The sequence below is a fragment of the Euprymna scolopes genome, chromosome 10, assembly GCF_053919585.1.
Source record: "Euprymna scolopes isolate OS-2025 chromosome 10, ASM5391958v1, whole genome shotgun sequence".
NCBI lineage: Eukaryota > Metazoa > Mollusca > Cephalopoda > Sepiida > Sepiolidae > Euprymna > Euprymna scolopes.
Genome location: NC_136491.1, coordinates 43,136,464 through 43,152,478, shown reverse-complemented (window position 1 = coordinate 43,152,478; position 16,015 = coordinate 43,136,464). Strand labels below are relative to the sequence as shown.

Below are 16,015 nucleotides of genomic sequence, written 5' to 3'. Positions count from 1 at the left end.
TACTGTATATTCCGACCCGCAATATAGCAATTCCGTATATTCCATGAGCAATATTCCTGCAAAGAGCAGAAGAATTACTATTTTTTATTATCTATTTCATTATCCTTTATCCTCGATTGTTTTTTCTTTTGCCTTATAAATGGTTACACAATGGGATAATAAAAAAAGGAGTCACTTGAGAAATCAGTGGATGCAGTGGCCATGCAGCTTGAGATGCTGGTGGCGAATGCTGGCACCCATGTTGAGTTTTAAATGAACCACTGTGCTATGCATATTCGTATCATATCCATTTCTTGTAAGAACAATACTCCAATAATAAGCTAGACATATCCATAGAACTGTTGCTTCAAAATCACTAACACTACAGGGTGGAACGATAAAATTGTCGCCCTAAAAAAAAAAAATAACACTACAGATTTATTTTAAACCGTGGCCGGGAACTGTGTTTTCATCACCCTGGGGATGTCCCTGTTATTCATTACCAATTCAGCGATGCATTTTGAGGGTGCTGGCAATAGTAAAAGAAAGAAAACCGGTTTTCATCAAACGGAAATGCAATCATGTCGTCTTTTCTAGGGTGACAATTTTATGTTTCACCCTGTATTTATTCTACTTTGATTTACTTTAAAAATTTATAAACTGACACTTGAATGCGTACGACACACTATTCAAATATGTGTTTGGTGAAGGAAGTTAAGTTAACGCCCACAAGGCTTAGAATGGTGTAGACTAAAATGTACATGGAGTGACTAATATACAGATGTGAGTATTTAGCAACGTGACATTGTGCATGTGTGTTGGTTTACCTTGTGTTTGTTAGTGCATGTATAGCTGTGAGTAGCAATTCGTTTTTTGTTTGACTGACTGTTGCTAATGTGTAAGAATGTGTACACAAGATGGAGAAAGCTTTTATGTGAGTCATTGAAGATTCCTTTCCACATTTTCGGGGGGGAAGTATACGTTCTTTGGTATTTCAGGTGAGCTGGATTTAATCTCTCTCTCTCTCTCTCTCTCTCTCTCTCTCTCTCTCTCTTTATTTTAGCTGTTTATTCCCTTGTTTTTAAAAGAGTTTATAAGTTTGCGTCAGCTTGCTATTTTAACATAGACTCGTTACTTTTGAGGTTTGAAACAATTTTCATTGGTTGAAAATACTTTGAGTTAACGCGTTCCTGTGAAAACTTACTTGCTTTAGGAAGTGAAGAAGAAAGTGAATCCAAACGAAGCAGAGAAAGATAGAGAGTAGCAATTAGAAACATTTGCTTTTTAGTGTTTTATGATTCAGTCACAACAACTACACTTTGGTTGTTTAACAAGGCGTTGATATATTATGACTAGATAGACTTCTTCATTGTCTTTGAAATTGCTTATTTCTACTACAAGTTGGTAAAGTTATTGCAATGACAGAAAAAAATGTATGTTTTATCATTAATAGAGAGCCAGAGCCAGGATGAAACGGATTTAACAGACATCAGGGATCTGGAGGAATCAGTAACTGCACATATAAAGGTAAGATACAGAAAGTTCCTTTTGAAAATTGTTTTGTTTATTTAAGCAGTACCAATTTCTGGCCTCAGAAAATTTAGGTCACATGATATTTTTGTAGATAGTGTAAACGGGTGTTTGGAGGTGTGTGTTGAGCAAAAAGAAAAAAGTTGTAGTAGGCAGGCAGGCTCGAATCTGTACCATAACGGAGGCAAAGAACGTGAAAAAAAAGACCTGACTTCTTTGTGATTCTGCCCATTACCAAACTGGAAGTGACGGAGGTTTAAGTTAAGGCTAGACAATCGAAAAGAGGGGATAACTTTCGAAAATATCGGCAAAAAAAGTGACCCCTCCCTGTAGAAAAGTACCCAGTTGAGGGTGAAGGAATTAATGCTTTTGGACAATTTTTCGATATTTGTCGTCCGAAGGCCAATCCGTGCTCGGCAGACTCTTCCACACTCTGGACATGTGAAGGCAGTATCGGCAGGCTGTGAACAGGCAGCTCTCTCCTTCCTCCTCTTGCGCTTCTGCTGGTCGTGTGTCATGCGTTGATTCTCTGCCCTGTCGGCTCCTAGGCTGATGACGCAACGCCAGGCCGAACGTTTAGCAGCGCGACTCTCCCAAGACAGGGGGCTGATGTCAAAGTCTTTTAGGGACGTTCTCAGACAGTCTTTATATCGTTTCTTTTGGCCCCCTGCATTCCGCTTTCCCTGGCTGAGTTCCCCATAGAAAAGTTGTTTGGGGATTCGGCTGTCGTGCATGCAATAGACATGGCCTGCCCACCGGAGCTGGGTTTTGCGGATTATGGTGGTGATGGTATGGAGCCCCGCGCGCTTCAAGACTTCTGTGTCAGGAATTCTGTCTTGCCAGCGGATGTTGAGAAGATTACGGAGGCATCTGAGGTGGAAGCCATTCAACTGTTTTTCATGTCTTTTATATGGCGTCCAAGTTTCGCAGGCGTAGAGTAGGGTTGTCAGGACGACCGCTCGGTATACTTTCAGTTTGGTTGCGAGTGTAATGCCTCTCCTCTTCCACACATTGTCTCTAAGTCTCCCAAATGCACTGCTCGCTGTGGAGATCCTATGGTTAACCTCAATGTCAATGTTGGCGGTGCGGGAGAGGGTGCTGCCAAGGTAGGTGAATTGCTCCACAGCATGGATCTTCTGTCCTTTGACAGTGATGCCGGGTTCATGGTATGCATCTCCTGGGGCGGGTTGGTACATAACTTCTGTCTTCTTTGTACTGATGGTGAGACCAAAGTTGTCACAACTGGTGGAAAATCCGTCCATTTGACGTTGCATCTCTATCTCATTTGGGGCATTAAGGGCACAGTCATTGGCAAAGAGAAGGTCTCTGATGATGGTTTCCCTCACTTTCGTGACTGCCTGCATTCGCCTGATGTTAAACAATTCCCCGTCACATCTGTACTTGATGTCAATGCCAGAGTGACTGTCTTTGAAAGCGTCCTGGAGCATGGCAGAGAAAACCATGCTGAAGAGCGTCGGGGCTAAGACACAGCCCTGCTTGACCCCGTTGGTCACAGGGAAGGGCTCTGAGGGGTCGCCGTCATCCAGGACACGAGCGGTCATGCCCTCATGGAACTGCCTGACAATGGCGATGAACCTGTCTGGACAACCAAATTTTTTCATGATCCGCCAGAGGCCATTTCGGCAAACAGTGTCGAAGGCCTTGGTCAGGTCGACGAACGTGGTGTAGAGGCCCCGGTGCTGCTCAACACACTTCTCCTGCAGTTGGCGTGCAGCAAATATCATATCAGTCGTCCCGCGGCCCGCTCGAAAGCCACACTGGCTCTCGGGAAGAAGACCATCTTCAAGGTGCACCAGCAGGCGGTTGAGAAGGACGCGGGCCAGGATTTTCCCGGCGATGGAAAGAAGGGATATCCCGCGGTGGTTGTCACATGACTGACGATTTCCCTTGCGTTTGTAAATGTGAACGATAGTAGCATCACGAAAATCTTGCGGTAATTCTTCACTCTCCCACATAGATTGGAAGAGTTCTGTTAGTCTTAAAAGCAGTGTAGGTCCACCAGCTTTATATACTTCTGCTGGAATTGAGTCGGGGCCGGGGGCCTTCCCAGAGGAAATTTTATATATATATATATATATATATATATATATATATATATATATATTGTTTTATTTTACTTCAGTTGAAGTTCTCAGAAATCAAGGGACCCACTACCTGGGGCTAACACTTGAACTCTATATAAGATACCTGGATATTCGAATGTTTCATTAAAGTTTATTTCTCAAACACTGAGTTAGTAAAGAAATTGCGAACATAATTTTCCTCTCCACAATTAACCAGTTTTATATCTTGCAGTATATTTTTTATTTTGGTCTCTTGGTCTTACCGGATTCCGGGACAAGAATTTATCTAATCTAGTGGAGTATCCAGCTTAGTGTTGTTATTTGAGGTAACATCACTTGGAGAAGGTGCACCATTCCTCCTAAAAGCTAATGCATGTTAGCCATAGTGAGGAGATCTTATTTGGGCAGCAAATACTATGTGAATTTGAATATTTGGTCAGGGTTTACTTTTAGGGAAAAGTATCCTCATACCAGGTTATTGTGACAAACCCCTGCACAGAGAGACCTTAGACACTCGAGGATAGTGTCTAGTAGGCATTCAAGTTCTCTCCAGTAGGCATTCAAGTTCTCTCCAGTAGGCATTAGGATAGCGTGTGTGTTCTTTATTTTGTGTGTCACGCTTACATCCGAGTAACTGCTAAGGACTTTCATTTTTTGTAATAAATAATTTTACCAAGAATTCTTCATAAGTTTTGCTTTTGGTTTCGATTATAGCTGAAGGAACTCAAGTTTATATATGTTTTGGTTTCGGTTTCGATTCAAGCTGATGCACCCAAGTCATATGGATATATATATTTTTATTTTTGAAATCGCAACCTTATAAAATATAAAAATCGATAGAGCCTCATTCTATAATAATGTATATAAAATCTGCAATAATTAAAACAGCATCTTTAAGCGTACTTTACGACCTGGCTACACCGAGCATCCCTGCTAGCTTAGATAAATACTTTTGCAGTCTTAACAAACGTCGGGACAAGATCAAAGTGTAGCATCTGTTCCGGCAGATGCTGCAAGCTATGACTAGCTATGACTAGCTATGACTAGCAAAGACCAGATGTGGGGGCAACCCCACATGCCTGACCATTAACCAGCTCCCATTTCCCACCTCTCGGGAGCTGGTCCCCTTTTTCCCTTCCCCCTCCCTTCACTCCTCACATTAAAAATCGGCCTTGTGCCTAATTTGCTCGGTGGGGGAGCAAATAAACACCATCTGTTCTTCAGATGCTGCACTTCTATTTCTTGTTCTCTTTTGGTGGAGGAGAAATCCTTCACGACTAAGACAATTTTTATTTTTGTACCTTTTCTCCACGTTAAAAAACGACCCTGGTGTCTAACTCTGTCCCGTGGGGAGGCATAGTAAATAGGTACAATAATATCAGAGCATCTCCATTAACGCTGAACATCTACAGAATGCTAACATATTATATTGCATATGAATGAGTCCTCTGTGGAATTTCCACAGGTCATGCTAGTTTTATATGAATATTAGTGCAAACACGAGCGAAGTATAATTTTTTTGTCGTTTTTTTTTTTTTTTAATTTTAAAGACGTACATCAGTAATAGTCATATTACTTCATGAAACTCAAAAGGGCAGGCGAAGCGCACTTTAGCCTTAATAGACAATCACGTACAGATGGTGTCTAGATTAAAACACTGGTCATCATCATCACACTAAGGACATCCAGCCTATATGAATGCTGCGGCAATTAAAGGAATGATTTTTAAAAGAGAATTCGTATTTCGCATTGTTTTGTGTTGTGGTCCGTAAGGTTCCAAAAGGAAGACGCAACTCTGTGTTTAGTGGAAACAAAATATATTGAAAAGATAAACAAATCCAACAAATAAAAGAATGGTTATACGTCAGTTTAACTGTCAAGTGTGCATAACTTGTGTATAACGCTAAAAGGCATATTCCTCCAGTCTTTATCGTAAGAAGAAAGAGTTCATTGTTATCTGTAAGGTGGGCACCACAATAATATATATAACACATCACTCAATAAGTTGTATTCCTGAGATATAAATGGTGAAACTAATTAAAAAAATCAATGTGATTTCGTTTTTTAAAGTATTATAAGTTTACAAATTATGATTATTTAAGTGAAATTACGGTAAGGGTTCAGAAGAAAGATACAACTCTATATTTAATGAAAACAAAATATATTGAAAAGAAAAAATAAATACAACAAACAAAAGAGTGGTTATACATGAGTTTAAATTCCAAGTGTGTAGAACTACACTGATGATTGCGTAAGTATGAAACACTAGTGTCTGTAGGTATAAAAAATTATTATTATTTAAATATAATTATATATATATATATATATATATATATATATATATATATATATATATATATATATATATATATAATATAAAGATGAATGTGTGTGTGTGTGTGGTCACGAACAGGCTCCTATATGGTTGACTATTTTAAAAAACTGATTACAGATAATGATAGAAGATGTATCGAGACACAGGAATGGGTATGTTTGATCTGGCATAATGATGATTCATTAAAATTGTGGGGTCTGCGTTCGCGCATGGTCCACAAAGTATGGAAATAAATTTAAAAATTTAAAAAAAAAACGTTTACAAGTGTTTTTGATATAGATGTACATAAGAATACTTTGATAAGTATGTTTTAACTTAAATAGGGATGGTATAATAAAATTGTGGGGTCTGCATTCGCGCCTGGCCTCCATGGAATGGAAATAGGCACACACTTTAATAAAGACTTTTCATATTTATCTGCGTAAGTATACCTTGATAATTATGTTTCAGTTTGAAGAAATATGGTATAATAAAATTATGGGGTGTTCGTTCGCACCTGACCTCCATAGAATGGAAATATGTCACAAAGTGTAACAAGTTTTTTTAATATAGATCCACAGAATATTGTGATAAGTGTTTTAGTGTGAACAGGTATGGTATAATAAATTATGGGGTTTATCTATTTTATTTTTACTTTCATCATATTTTGCTTTGGTTTTGATACCCTCAAATTCGAAGCTATCTCTTTACAACCCTTCCTTTTCATAACCTATCGTACTTTCATAAATCAGAGCCCATTTTCTGTAGGCTGTTTTTGAACCCAATCAACGACGGGTACTTTTGCTAGTATATGTGTGTGTGTGTGTGTGTGTGTGTGTGTGTGTGTGTGTGTGTGTTGGACGATTAATCAGAATCAAAATTGGAAATCATAAAAATCAGAACTTTTCAGGGTATCGGAATTGGAAAAATTTTGTGCCTATTTTCCGATGCCAAAAACGTTTGATTTCATTACCTTTGTTTTTTTTTTAATTCGATTTTTGTTTAAAACAAAATTTTCCACTGCTGGTAGTAATAATAAAATAATAAACATTAATCGATTTAAACTTCCACTAAAACTAAAATCTATAGATTACCCCCTTCACAAAGGTGTTTTTACATTTGAGAAAATATACGCACATTTAAGAAGCGTTTTTACAGTAATCGGGACAAAATAACACTTTCATAGTTAAATATTTAAAGATTCATAAAGAATCAGAATCGGTAATTGTATCAGAATTGGTAAAAATATTGGAATCGCCCCATCACTAATATATATATATATATATATATATATATATATATATATGTATATATGTATATATAGTGTAATAGACAGGGTCTGAATGAGCAAAGTCTCAGTAAAATATATTTAAAGGTACTGTGCTCTGAATATTGCAGTTATGATAAGCTCAATAGGTGTAATAATATAGAGCTATATATATATATATATATATATATATATATATATATATATATATATAGTGTTATAATGGAATAATTCCAGGAGGAAATCCGGGTATGAGAGCTCAATGTGGTAAACAGAGCAATAACATCAAAATATAACACGGAAATTACATAATTGTCGATGCAATAATTTATTTAAACCTTATGGTATTTTCAAGCATCTAAACTAACCTTATGGTATTTTCAAGCATCTAAACTAGACAATGTCTAGTTTAGATGCTTGAAAATACCATAAGGTTGAAATAAATTATTGCATCGACAATTATGTAATTTCCGTGTTATATATATATATATATATATATATATATATATATATATATATATATATATATATATATATATATATATATATAAAGTGTGTAAAATCATCAATCAAGTTTTCATAGGAGGAAACATAACAAAAACATGTTTATATGTATGATCGTTTTGGAAACGATATCCTTTTATTTATTCGATATTTACAAATAAATCCATCGAATAATAAGTAAAATATTTCTGGATATTGTCTCCTCATCAGCATAAATAGAAGGGATGGTTTTATTTTGTAAATATCGAATGAATAAAAGGATATCGTTTCCGAAACGATCGTACATATAAATATGATTTTGTTATGTTTTCTCCTATGAAAACTTGATTGATGATTTTACACACTTTCTATATATATATATATATATATATATACATATATATATATATATATATATATATATTAGAGAGAGAGAGAGAGAGAGAGAGAGAGAGAGAGATAGATAGATATGTTGTGGACTGGTAAGTAAAAAGATATAACTCGATATTTAGTGGAAAAAATATATTAAAAAGAAAAAAAAACACAAAAAGAAATAAAAAGAATGGTTATACGTCAGTTTAACTGCCAAGTGTGCATAACTTGTGCATAATACTTAGAAGTATATTCCTCCAGTCTTTATAATAAGAGGAAGAGTTCATTGTTATCTGTAAGGTGGGCACCACAAACAACATTTAGTTTAAATGTTGGAAATCTGTGTGTAAAGTCTGTAGACCTCATTAGTATGATCATGGTGAAGGAATAAATGAGAGTTCTTGGATTAGTAGACGTAAAACAGCTGAGGCAGTAGGTGGCAGGGGAAAGCCAATAACAATATGAGAGGAGATGATAATAATGGGTTTGAAAGAAATAGAGATAAAGATATGTCCAGTTTGAAAATCAATTTCTAAAAGCCATCCAACACATGCCAGCATGTAAAGCAGACGTTAAACCGAAGGTGGTGGTGGGTGTATCCAACAGATTATTTTGTGCCTTGAAATGAACATTTGGCACAATGGTTGAAGTGAGCACTAAGGGGGTGGGAGATGGGGTTTCAGTTCTCAAAAAATGGTACTTGACGCCTCTTCCTAAACAATCAGCATTATAAGGTAAGGGTTGATATTTTTTTTTTTTTTTACAAAGTAGTCACCAATTATCAAAGGCCGGAAACCACTCGAGGATAAGTGTTAATGAGTGTACAGAAGTCAATGGGACAATATCGTAGTAATCGTTAGTAATGGAAATTTGGGAAATTGGATTACTTAAGGGGGCGGCTTATCCAGAACTTGTTTATGTTGGACTTGAAGACGACCATATTGTAGTCAGCTGGAAAGCAGGGGAATGGAAGAGAGATACGTAGGCATGCAGTTTTAAGAAAGAATCTTTGTTCATGGAATCTACATTTAGGTTTAGGCACAGATAAAGAGTGACGGAAATTATTGATAGGCGTTCCATCTAAACGAGTGTTTTTCATGAAAATTTGGCGGGGGGGGGGGCATAGATTGGAGTTCAGATGAGCACTTGCCATGAAAATAATGATAAAGCAGCGCCAGGCTTCTGTGGGAAAAAGGTTGCAGGGAAGATAAAAGGGCATCCCCCACTAAGCTACAAAGTCTATTTTGAACTCTGTCAAGGCAGGATAAGCTGCTTCTAGCAGCTTTTACCCAGATGTGGCAATAGTACTCCATCCTTGGACGTACTTGGCTCTTATACAGGTAGAGAATTGCATCAGCACTAAGATGTCTACTGGAGCGGTAGAATGATCCCATCATTTTTCCAGCAACCTTGGAAACGGACTTGGTGTAAGTGTTCCATTTCAGATCAGGAGTAAAGGTCAGACCTAGGAGCTTGTACAAACATGGAGCCTCCCCAAGACGAGAGCCATTCATTTTGATGCCAGATGCGGATCAGAGCATTGATGATGTAAAGAGAAGCTTGATTTTAAATGCATTCAAATTAACCAGCTACCTCTTTCCCATTGTACTATGTGCTCAAGATCAGAGGAGAGAGAATCAGAGAGAACTTGGTCATTTACGGCCTTTGAAGTGTTGTCATAGATGGTAAAAAAAAAAAATCAGTTGAGATCTTTTTCACTTTTATACCGCCATTACAGCCAGCCCCTTACCCATTCCAAATATGTGAGTCCTTTATATTCACCTTGTACTTTAATCTTTATTTTTTAAATAATTCTGCTGCTTTGTTTTGTCAATACTTCAGTCGCCTTCAGAATTGGACCCAGTAAAAAGAATACAATGCAGATGTATTGATAATAATACTAGATCTAATGTAAATGTACAAAGTCAAACGTCGGAAAAGGATATTCAAAATTTGACCTGCAAAGGTGAGTTTTAAATTTGCATAAATTGTTGTGAAACACTATTCATTAACATGCAAAAAAAAAAAGAAAAAGAAAATGAGGAATGATGGATTGAATGGTAAAGAATTTGTGTTTATATATGACTAGCCTGGGTGCCTGGCGTTGCCCGGGTGTTTGGAGGTGTGTGTTAAGCAAAAAAAAAAAAACAAGTGGTAGTAGGCAAGCAGGCTCGAACCCGTACTGTGAAGGAGAAAAAGAACAAAAAAAAAAAATGTGACGTCTTTGCCGTTGCGTCCATCACCAAACCGGAAGTGACAAATGTCAAAATTGAGACTAGTCAATTGAAAAGAGTAGATGACTTTCGAAAATATCTGAAAAAAAAGCAACCCCTCCTTGTAGAAAACTGCCTTGCTTAGTTGAAGGAATTAATGTTTTTGGTTAATTTTCGGTATTTGTCGTCCGAAAGTTCAAGGTTTAAAACGATACCAGTTTCGTCATGTTCTGATGCGTCTGTCAAAGTTTTAGGCAGACATGATGATGATTGCAACGTCTTGTCAGACGAGTGCCACTCCCTCAGACATTTAAAATCCATGAGCCCAAATGTCTGAGGGAGTATCTATACAAATATGATGTTACAGAGTCTTAGCTTTGTACGACAGCTAAGTCTCTCTCGGTTCAAAATGTTGAGATCCAGCAACAAGCAAGAGCAAGATAGCCAGCAACAAATTAAACTGCAGACCAGCTTAATGCGGGTACTGGTCTTCCGCTTTATGGTTTTTTAAATCAGAGATTTGCTTCTCCTAGAAAGGTTGTCTTCACCACGGCTTACGGGAGCCCTCTCTACCCCAATACACATATACACACACACACAAATATACACGGTGCTAGTTGGCCGTTGACCCAGAAAAAGAGTTCATTCGCCCTTTGGAAGGTCTTGTTTTTAATCCTTCAGGGAGACTAGCCGCCCTCCTCACCAAACAAGTCTGGTGGGGGAACCAGTTTAGTCACCGGTGACCGGACCATGAGGCAGGTAGTACTGGGTTACATGGTACCAGTAGCATATGACATGACCTGACATACATACAGACATACATACATACATACATTCAAACAGACAGATGAGATTTATATTATAGAAGATGGTACATGTTATGAATGGGGATGTTGGCATATCATAACTATTAATGCTTTGCAGAGGATTATGCCAGAAGGTAAATATGTGTGTATATATATATATGTAGTACATGATTGACAAAAAGTAGTGGAAAAAATTAAGATACAGTTGCCTTGACATAGACATTTTATTTACGAGGAGGCAACACATAGAATGATGCAAATTACATCTATCAGTCTTAGTCCGATATTGCTTGAGTTTGTGTGTCACAGCTATAATGGACAGAAGTAATATAACTTCATCTTCATTTATCCAGATTTAAAGTCATTCTTTTTGGTGACACCTACCAGAGTCTGTCTGGCCCATTCTCACATCTCCATATGAAAATTCACATAACAGAGGTAAAAGGGAGGAGTTAACTCCACCTGAAACAAAAAAGGAGTTAGCTCCCCTTGATCGTAGCTCTTTTGTCTTAACAGTACAGAAACATGTAGTTATCAACTTAGTCTAAAAGGCACTTCTCGATCTTGAAGAGTCTAAAAATTCCTGAGCAATGATCTGGTATTTTTGCTGAGGAACTGACACGGTATAGAATTGACATGGCTGCACTGGCTAAGTGTGATTAAGTGATGCGATGCAACTAACAAAGGGTCAGAAGATAAAAAATGAACAGGTGTGCTGGGTTTTGCCATATCCACAATAGGACCAAACAACCTCGTGGTTTTAGTGATTGAATATTAGGTAAGTTTTCTTCAATGTAAAAACCCTTTTCACTTCAAATTTGATTGTTAATGCAAATTGCAACTATCATTACAATAATGCAGTGCACTTTGGTAGAGACTGTTCCACACACACACACACACACACACACACACACACACAAAGACAAGGTCACTTACCAAACTACTCTATCAATTTTTGGTCTACAGGTTTGAAATGTGATATATATAAAGAATTCAGATGTGTGGAACAAATTCAATTTGGTGTTTATTTTTAAAATAGCTGCTAAGGGAGTCAAATTAAAAAATTGAAACTCGGCAGGCCTAAGTCAGCTTAAAGTGCTCCCCTATGCATGTACAAACATATATTTAAATTGCATTAGTTTTTAAAGTTTTGACATCCCTCTGTCCTTAGGTCATATGGTAGCGAATACAATTCGGGGATCTAAGTGTTTTGGTTTTGATTCTAATTGATGGCACCCAAGTCATAATTTTCTTTTTTTAACTTTTGAAATCACTACTATATGTTAGGTACAATATAATAATCAATAGAGAATTGGCTTTATAATAATAAATTTGAAATCTGCATAAATTAAAATATCATATTTAAACAAATTTTATGACTGAGCAATGACGGGAGGCCTGCTAGTATATATGTACATATATTTATTCATGTTGTTATTGTTTTGGTAATAGAAACAATGTTTTACTTATTTATGAAGAACATGCACCTCACTGTCATAACTCATTTATGGGAGCGTCTGCTTTTTTTCCTTTTTAGTAATAATCTCCAGGCGCGCACGCATTTCATCATTTTTACAGCTCCTCAGCATAGTCATAGTGAGATTTGGAAACAAGATCATACCAGAGACTTTACTGAATAGGCTACAAGATCTCACCAAAATTACTGGATATTTTTACCACTCAGAAACGCACATACATTTAGGGTTTAGAATGCTTTTAGGGCACAACCTAATAAAATAAATAATTCAATACAAGCTTCTGAAATGACGAACGCAACAATTTCATAAAATGTAACACAGAAAAGGTTTATTAAGGAGAATGTGATATGTTCCTTGTCAAAAGCTGGACTCCGGCCACCTGGTGCTATCGCAGTAGTTATTCCCCGTGGAATCGTCGATACCGGTAGAAATCACTGAGGTGGAGAGAGAGAAGAAAAGGAAGGTCCTTTCTGTTTGGTGTCTCTCTCAGTAAGGACGAGTTCTTATTCCTCAAACCGGATGCTGGCCGAATTCCTTAGGGGATAGGAAGGATCAATGCGCCGTACCCCTGATTGGTCAGTATGTGGCCAAATAGTACGGGGGAGAGGCATTGATTCGAGGAAGAAAGAAGTTCCATTTGTTTCTGCTACATAAGTTAATTTATTTAACATTGTTTTGGCAATAGAGTTTTTCTATAGAGAGCATTCACTTGAACGTTATATGTACACACACGTATATGTGCATGTGTATGTATGTATGTATGTATCTAAATATATGTATATGTGTATATATATGCATATATATATGTATATATGTACATATATATATATATATATATATAGAGAGAGAGAGAGAGACAGACAGACAGACAGACAGAGTTTAGTATATGCATGACACATACGCAGTTAACCATAATATTGATAGTATCAAAGACCTTAATCTTTGGTGAAAATTTTTTTTTTTTAAATGCCTTTATGCAACAAACAGTTGAAGACCATCTGGGAAGAGGTTGCTTTTTTTTTTGCTTGTTTTTTTTTTCTTTTTACTAAGGTTTTATCGCTTATCAAGGCCCCAAAGCCACTCAAGGATAGAAATGTCAGGTGGATGGTGAGACAACACCATGATGATTGGAAATTATCGTGATTAGGCTGAATTTGATTATTTCAAAGGGCATTGAACTTGAAAACGATCATGCTGCGGTGAACTGGGAAGTATTGCATTTTACAGATAGGTAGTTCGAGGAAAGAAACTTTGTTCATGGAAGTTTCATTTAGTTTTATGGAAAGAGAGAGAGAGAGAGGAAACTATTGACAGTGGTTGTAGTTAGATGAGTCTTTGTTGTGAATGTTTTATTGGAGTACCATAGATTAGAGCTCGGTCGAACACCTGCCATGAAAATAACGGTAGAGAAAGACTAGCAATGTCTCTTCTATGAGAGAGAGGGATAGTAGGGAGGATAAAGGGCATTGCCCACTAGATTTCGAAGTTGGTTTTGTACCTTTTAATGCAGGAAAGGCTGATCTGATCTGCACCTGTCCAGATGTGTAAGTCAAGCAATGCCGGTTTAAAAGAAGTGCAGTTGGTAATTGTGCCACCCTTGCTTCACCATAAACTCTTCATCACACATATATTTTCAGGCGATATCCTATGTCTCTAGACAGAGAAAAGGATGTCAGTTATATAGACCATTGTGCAAATCAGATAACTGTATTTTCCAAGCTGAAACAAGACAACTATTTTTTTTCCATCAGCAAATATGGTTTTCTTGATGGCGACTAAAATCCACTCAAACTTTTGAACGGCTTTACTATTTATGCATGACAAATCACGGCACAATAAATGTGTCTTGTTGATTCTCTATTCACGTGATGTTTAAACAAATGAAGTTGTATGTTCATAGGAATGAGGAAGGGAGAGCGTATGAGTGTAAGGGGAAGATACCGAAGAAGTAATGAGATGAAAATAAGTGGATGTTTGCATCAGGCGTTGTGAAGGGGGGGGTAGTCTTAGTATTACAAAGAATTGACTGATAAGTCTTCTCCCCTCCTCCTCAAAATAAAGACAGATTTTTTTTTTTTTTTTGTCTTTTAAGTAAATTAAAGAAAAATATTTAAAGTCAATAACATGGAAAAAATTATTAAGATTATTATTAAAAAAGTTGTTTTTTTTTGGACAGTCTTCTACAGGGAGCCAAGTGGCTCCCATTTCAGAATCGTTTAGGGTGTTGATATTTGTAGCATTAACTGAAATAACATTGAAGTATTTACCTTTCAGATTCGATGACTACTCAAGACGGTGAAGATGGTGAAGATTTAGTTAAATCCACATTGAATCCTCAAAATGTATGAATCATAAATTACATTTATTTATTTTAGTTCATTGATTCAGTTTTTATATTTTATAAAACCATTTTGAGCGTTTGTTCATATTAGTGATTTTTTATACCAACGCATTTCACGTGAAATTATTATAACTTACATGTTATGGCGAAATTAGTATAAATTCCAAAAATTATGAAAAATTATCCAGTAGGTGATGTGCTACAAGTATTTTAAATAAAAATTAGCCACAATTACGTTCCCAGATATCATGTTTAAAGATGGAAGATCTTTAATTTAAGTTAAGGGTTATCTCCCTTGTCATACAGCTCTTCCATATTAAAACATACAATAAAACTTGATAATTCACTAAATTCTATTTTTACTTATTTTTCTACCGGATCATTTTGTTTTGTAATTTTTGGAATTATGTTTATATATGCATGATATATATGCATGGCATTGGAACCATAGAAGCAGTGCAGAGGAGGGCTATGAAATTGGTTCCAGATCTGCATGATCTGTCCTATAAGGAGTGAATGAAGCAACTGGATCTTCCAACTCTGGTGGTCCATCAAATGAAAGGAGATGCTATCCAAGTCTTCAAATATATGCATGGTGAATACAATGTTGACTGTCTCAAGATGCTTCCTTAATTGCAGGACCTGTGGGAATTCCTTTTGTTTGAATAAGCAGCGATATCGGAGGGGGGCAGCTTGGTCTGTTCGAGCACATTTCTTCTCCCAACGTGTGGTGAACGTGTGGAACCACATGCCGGAAGAAGTGGTATCTGTAGAGTCATTCAATACCTTCAAAGCCAGACTAGACAAACATTGGAGGAATCACCCGCTTAGACTACAAATCTAGAGATGATGTGCATTGAGAGATTGTAATGTCGGGTGTATAGGCCTGTGTTCCTTCTCACCGTATATTGTATTGGCACATAGCTATTATGTTTTCACCTCAAATGCATTGGTTTAAAAGATCACCAGTGTGAACAAGCACCCCATTTTTTTTTTGTACTGTTAAAGATCATTTTAATTTATTTATGAATCAGTCATTGATTGGTTATCTCCCTTGTAATTGATTAGCCAGAGGTTCTTGTTCAGAATTCACCCTATATTAAAAAACAAAAATAAACAAAAATCTGTATAATTTACGTATCGGTGAG

The 16,015-nt window shown here is 36.8% G+C and overlaps 1 protein-coding gene across 13 annotated transcripts in view; it reads left to right on the top strand.

Annotated features, from left to right (window-relative positions):
• Positions 1-16,015, top strand: part of LOC145285948 (uncharacterized) — a 90,897-nt gene that overhangs the window by 37,821 nt on the left and 37,061 nt on the right. For 12 of the 13 annotated variants that reach the window (XM_080134468.1, XM_080134460.1, XM_080134467.1 and 9 more), the window contains 3 exons: positions 1,433-1,506; positions 9,872-9,995; positions 14,801-14,868. In XM_080134468.1, coding sequence (XP_079990594.1) covers positions 1,433-1,506; positions 9,872-9,995; positions 14,801-14,868 — 266 coding nt within the window. The remainder of the gene's footprint in view (positions 1-1,432; positions 1,507-9,871; positions 9,996-14,800; positions 14,869-16,015) is intronic. The other variant, XM_080134469.1, reaches the window with a different exon arrangement.